The 6,282-nt window shown below is 40.3% G+C and overlaps 1 protein-coding gene across 1 annotated transcript in view; it reads right to left on the bottom strand.

The window, feature by feature from the left end:
* Positions 1–5,697: 5,697 nt before the first annotated feature.
* Positions 5,698–6,282, bottom strand: part of pex10 (peroxisomal biogenesis factor 10) — a 4,909-nt gene continuing 4,324 nt past the window's right edge. The window contains exons 5-6 of the mRNA XM_067394021.1: positions 6,120–6,252; positions 5,698–6,020 (exon numbers count right to left, since the gene is read on the bottom strand). Coding sequence (XP_067250122.1) covers positions 5,952–6,020; positions 6,120–6,252 — 202 coding nt within the window. The 3' untranslated portion in view covers positions 5,698–5,951. The remainder of the gene's footprint in view (positions 6,021–6,119; positions 6,253–6,282) is intronic.

Below are 6,282 nucleotides of genomic sequence, written 5' to 3'. Positions count from 1 at the left end.
TTTAAGACCTTTTCCGAACATATCGTTTGTCTATATCTATATCTATTGGCTAACATAGCTTGGCAAAACTATATTATACAGTATATGTGTATTTGTTTGTCAGATTACATGTTAAGTTGTGCCTGTGTTGACCCGCACCTGATGAGAACATCAGCATCAGGATTCAGCTCTGTTTATATTAACTCTAATTTGCACTGCTCTTGGTATATTGCGTTAGTCATTATGTAAATGATCTGACTGTGTCTGTGTTCTTTAATTTGCATGTCAGCAGATCACGTGCAAAACTTACCACTCCCATCAACACATCTGTGGAATTGTGCTCTCACACTAATTTGCTGTTTAGTAAATCTGGCCCTTAATGTGTTAAGCGATGAGTTTTCTGTCAATGAATGTATCCAAACAGTTGCTTCCCTGTCTAATAAAACTCATAATACAGTACTAAAGTGTCTTTGATGTTTCCATGGTTTTTAGACAAAATAAAACGGGAAATCGAGGTAAATGATGTCATTGATAGGCGACACACAGACACGGTGTGTGTCCTGGTTAAAATTGCTTATTTCTCTAGATTTAGAATTTCTTGGAAACATTTGGGATAATCTAAGTACACAAGTCAACAAAAAATATAACACTGTTTTAGTGGTTTTTGAATATTTTAATCTAAAAATCCTTCATATTGTGTAATTAATCAGCTGAGTCAGTGTAATGGTGAAGGGATAGATCAAATGGGCCAACTGATGGAAGGTTTGCGAAAAAATTGCCCTTGTAAAAGTATTTTGTTGTATTTTCAAAATACAAAAATACAGTAGTTTATTTTGATACATGGTGTGGCTGCTGTATTTTGTAGTTTATTTTGATACATTTAAAATGAAGGTATTTGGTATTTTATTTTAAAATACATTTTCATGTATTTTTGCCCATCCCTGCCGACGGCATATCTATGGACTTTTAAGGTAACTAGCGAAACTACCTAGATCACACCATTAAAGGTGTTTTAAATATCTATTAAATATCTAAACGTTAGTGTGAAGAAGAAAAATTAAAAAATCTTTTAAATATCAATCTGCACATGCGGGGGATGTCAGTTATGCTCATCTTTGCTCGCTCTTTTTAAGTTATCTTGAATAAACAGCACATTTGTTCATGAAGCACATACAAGACGGTCAAGACCTAAACCGTAAATCTGATCTGTTTTACAGAATATGGAAGCTAGATTGTGCATAACCCCTATTGTCGTAAACCTGACGTTCAGCAGCCACGTTGTTGGAGAATGATGTCACGCAGGTGGTGGAGTTTATTTATACGCTGTAGGCCTATGCTATGGCGTAGGCTGTGTGTACCACGCCTAGCCTACGACGTAGCCTGACATGCAGCAGCACCTCTTCAAAAATGTAACAACGCGGACCGCAAGCGCTGTGATTGGTCTGCTAGAACCTCTCCCTCAGGTCAAAAAACTGGCGCGGAGCAATCATCGGAGAACAGCGAGCGTTTTCAACTTCCATAGGAATGAAAAACGCTCTGTTTCAGGGAACACGTGCAGTCAAACTGCAACAAAAGTTGTTACCTATTTGCCGCTTCTAGTTGTAAGGTTCTCTGACAACGTACATGACGAGCTGCTTCTTCTTCAGCTTTTGCCTTGACACTCAACATGACCGCGGACCAGTGTTGCCAGATTGGAAATGTCTAAGTATCGTACCAGAAGCTCAAAATTATCGTATTTGGAAGAAAATTATCGTACACGAGTCAAACGTGCAGAATACAGGCTATTTATCTAGACCAACAACGTTTTGACTCGACCTGCAAATTACCACAATAGGTAAATAAAGCGTACCTTAGTGGGAAGCTCCAAACTCCACCTCTGAGTCGCTGTCATCAGAAGCCTGCGTGTTGCCAGATGTTGAGGGGGTCCTTTTGCTGTACAGATTTGATGCCGTCATGGACCGCAACATAGTGCTCGTTGTCTTAAAATTAGGGCACCCTCCCGCATTCTTAACACACTCTGAGGTGTGCACGAGCCCATTTAGAGTGTCTGTAATAAGTCGATTTCGTGGCTTTGTTTTGATGAGGTTGACTTTAGAAAAAACATGCATTTGAATGGGGAAACACAAGAACATCGAGGGCAAACTTCCCCAGTTCGCTGAACACGGTTACCCTCTCAAAATCCTCCAAAGTAGAAATATGGTGCCAGAATTCATCAACATCCATTGCCTTTGTATCTTCACTTAAGGCCACGAGTGGCAATCGCCTCCACTGGTCATCTATGGCTTGGAGACGGTCTGCGTCTGCCATGTCAATCAACCGTGGCACTTGTTGCATGAGGGGAAGCAAAGACGGATGCTCTGCTCGTGCCTTGGCATCAGTCGCAGTGGCAGGGGAGAGGCACTTGATTTGGGTCAAGAGGGCATCATCAAAGTCAAACCGTTTCCTTATTTCTCCGCAGGCAACCCGGAGAAAATTCTGACAGCGCACATGAAAATCTGTCAGGGTGGCTGCTGGAATCTTAGCCTGCTGGACATGCTGCATTACTTTTACACCCAAGTACAGCGTGTTTAGTGGTCGGAGCTTTGCGCCGTCATTTATGTCGATTTGATTCAATGGAGAACGCAGAACATAGTCTCTGTCCATGAAGGTGAGAAGGAGATCTGTGTAGGTTTCACAGACCTTGCTTTTCAATGAAGTAATCACCACCTTTTCACTTTGAAAATATTGATTAAGGTCTGTGAATTTAGGTAGCACCCACTCTAGAAAATAGTAGTACAGGCGAAGAGACTCATCATTAAGGGAGCGAAAAATATTCTCTGCAGCGGTCAATCTGGCCTCGAGCCACTGGTCAGTGAAAAAAAGCCGAAGGGCATTCCACTGGGCGGACACGCGTTTCACAACTTCGCTCAATGACAGCCATCTGGTCTGGGAGGGCTTCAGTAGTTTGTAGGGTTCAACATGGCAAAAATCTTGAAATTCTCGGAGCTGTGCGAGACGTTTTGCACTGTTTTTGAAATATCCATAAATGTCTCTGGCTAAATCCTCGCACTTGCGAGGGAGCTGCTTGCATGCTTCACTCGCACAGAGGTGCAACGAGTGGCACACACACCTCTGCACTGTGATGCCCGGCAGATCATTTCTAAGGCGGCTGGAGACAGAATTGTGTTTTCCCATCATTGTATTGCAGCCATCCGACCCGAACCCCACTATGTTTTCAATCGGTACATCTGCATCAGTGAATGACTTCATCATCTCGGTGTAAAGCCTTTCTGCAGTGGCCCCCTCAGCGGCAAACTGTCTGTGTTGGTCTGAATAGATCTGCACCAGTTTCCAGAAATGGGTCTGAATCCTGTTTGTGCCCTCATCGAAAAAACGAACAACGATACAAAGCGTTTTCACATTTCCGATGTCTGTTGACTCGTCAATCAAAACGCTGAATTTTTTCATTTTCAGGATTTCGGTTAGACTCTCTAAGTAACAGCCACCAATGACATGCTTGGTTATAGCAGTTGTCTTTGTGCGACCAAGGCTCATGTGCTGAGCTGTTTTCGAATCTTTGAATATATCTTTTAAGACGTCGACCAAATGATCCGAGGTCCTCAATGCTATGTTGTGCTCTGCCATGAACCCTGTTAGCTTTATCTCTGCATTTTTAACTGCTGTATCTAGCTGTTCACTCTCTGATGGTTTCTATAGCAAACGGGCTATGGACCTTTGAGCTGGGGCTAGATTTTTCTTTTTGTCCTGATGTTTCTTTGACTTTTCGTGATTTTTTAAAACGGTCATCTCAGCCACCATGTGCACGTTACAACACCGGCAGAAGGCTTTGGTGTCATGGCCTGAAACAGGTCTTAACCATCCTGCAAAACTGGGGTCCTTTTCCCACTCCGTTCTGTATGTTTGCTGTCGGTGCTTACTTTTAGGCTGCTCCATAGCCTCTGCCTTCCTCTTTGCCTTTCCTCTGTCATCCCCTTCCTTTTCAGCGCTCATTTTCTATACTTCTAAACTATCGAGCTCAGCTTGGAAACAACTGGCACCGCAGCATGAACGTTAACTTGTGCTCGTGAGCGTGAGAGTCATTCTCCATGATGATTGGCTGAGAAGACGTAACGTGATATTGAGATAGAAGACATGCGTAGCACCAAGTTAACTTTCTCCTCACAATCATGAATCATCCACATAACGAGTATAGAAGCCCTATGATTACAATGACCATCATTTGAATTGTCACAAAATTCTGGAATTATCGTACATTATGGGATTTTTTTCATTATTGATCGTACATCGTACAGAGGTCAAAATTATCGTACAAATACGATAATTATCGTACGTCTGGCAACACTGCCGCGGACACTGCCTACCTTTGGTCTGCATGCTTGCACGGTGACGCGGACAACGACGCAGAAAACAGAAGCACAGACTATGGCGCAGCAGCTCCGGCGTAGGTCTGACGCGGAAGTATAAATCAGCTTTAATAACTTCTTTAAATAAATCCGTTTAGATCGAATTATTGCTAGATGTTTTATTTTTTTTCGCTATAATTTATGGACATGACATCTGAGGACTAATCCTCATGTTCTCAGTTATTTTGCTTTATTTCCAGATTCAATCATAGGCTTGTTCTTATGTACTAGAACACTTATGCACATGCGCACTCTTCAAAAAAAGTGCTTAAAATCTTTTGACAAACTAAAATATGTAAATGATATTTGGATATATTCGAAATAAAATATATACATTGTACCTAATGTCAGCTTGGTTATTTTGCTCAAGATAACGATTTATTAAAGGTGCCATCGAATTGAAAATTGAATTTACCTCGGCATAGTTTAATAACAAGAGTTTGGTACATGGAAATGACATACAGTGAGTCTCAAACTCCATTGTTTCCTCCTTCTTATATAAATCTCATTTGTTTAAAAGACCTCCAAAGAACAGGCGAATCTCAAGATAGCACCGACTGTTACGTAACAGTCAGGGTGTACGCCCCCAATATTTGCATATGATTGAGGCATTACACAAGGGCAGCCAGTATTAACATCTGGATCTGTGCACAGCTGAATCATCAGACTAGGTAAGCAAGCAAGGACAACAGTGAAAAATGGCAAATAATAACTGACATGATCCATGATAACATGATATTTTTAGTGATATTTGTAAATTGTCTTTCTAAATGTTTCATTAGCATGTTGCTAATGTACTGTTAAATGTGGTTAAAACTGCATGACAAACACTTTGTAGTCAAGAGAGCTCGGGAGGGGGCGGAGAGCGCGAGCGTGTTTTAAGACAAAAACACGGTTTCGAAAATGGATTCATGTTGTACATTCTCATTATATAATTTTTGTAAAGTTTGAACACAAAAAAGGTTGCGGACAGCAGCTTTAAATGTAAGCTTATAGGATTTTTCACCTGGTTTATTGTCCAACAGGTGAAATTACACAGTCACAAAGCACCTTTTGTCAACAAGCTGCATGGTTTGAGGCATCATTTATGTCTGTACAATAATGTACACAAAACCTTACATTGTTTTGTTTTTTTATTGCACAGACTAAAGTTGTTTTATTTCAAAAATAAATTAATATGCACATTTTTTGTAGATTGTCTTGACTTTATGATGCTTGTCATGTTTATCTGCATGGTTGTCAATCACTGATTGACACTGTTCTATTTGTTGTGCAATGTAAAATTTGATTTCGATAGATTTATCTAAAGCAATACACACACCAAGTTCTGTAAAAAACATCTTATTTTATTGCAATGCTACAATTACCATTAAATAATCTGCATAATCAACAAGTTAAACTGACAAATTTCAGAAAGAAATTTGTATTCTTTGTCTATTTCATACAAAATACACAATTTAATTTTCATGTCATGATCCTTAAACACTAATTACTGTTAGTTTTACAAACAGTGATGGAAAGTAAAACACAAGTGGTGTTAAATTCCCATAGTCTTGATCAACCAAATGTCTACTTGTAGCTTCTCAGATAAACCAATCTGTGAGGCTGGAATTTCTCTCGACACAGTGGGCATTCGGTCTACAATAAAAGCAACAAGGAAAATTTCTGATCAGAGCTCAGTAATGTTGAACTTTACATGCAAACACACCACAGTATTATGTAACATAGAAGTCTTGCCTTGGTATTGCACCACTCAGTAATGCACTCCCAGCAGAAGAGATGACCACAGGGAGTGCTAGTTGTGTTTCTGCGCTCCTCCAAACACAAGATACAGCGTGAAGAGCGAGATGACGACTCGCTGACATGACGACTGAAAGGAAAAACAGAATGTGTAAAGAGA

The sequence above is a fragment of the Chanodichthys erythropterus genome, chromosome 9, assembly GCF_024489055.1.
Source record: "Chanodichthys erythropterus isolate Z2021 chromosome 9, ASM2448905v1, whole genome shotgun sequence".
Lineage (NCBI taxonomy): Eukaryota > Metazoa > Chordata > Actinopteri > Cypriniformes > Xenocyprididae > Chanodichthys > Chanodichthys erythropterus.
Note: the sequence above shows the minus strand (reverse complement) of the source record. Positions and strands in the feature narration are given on the sequence as shown.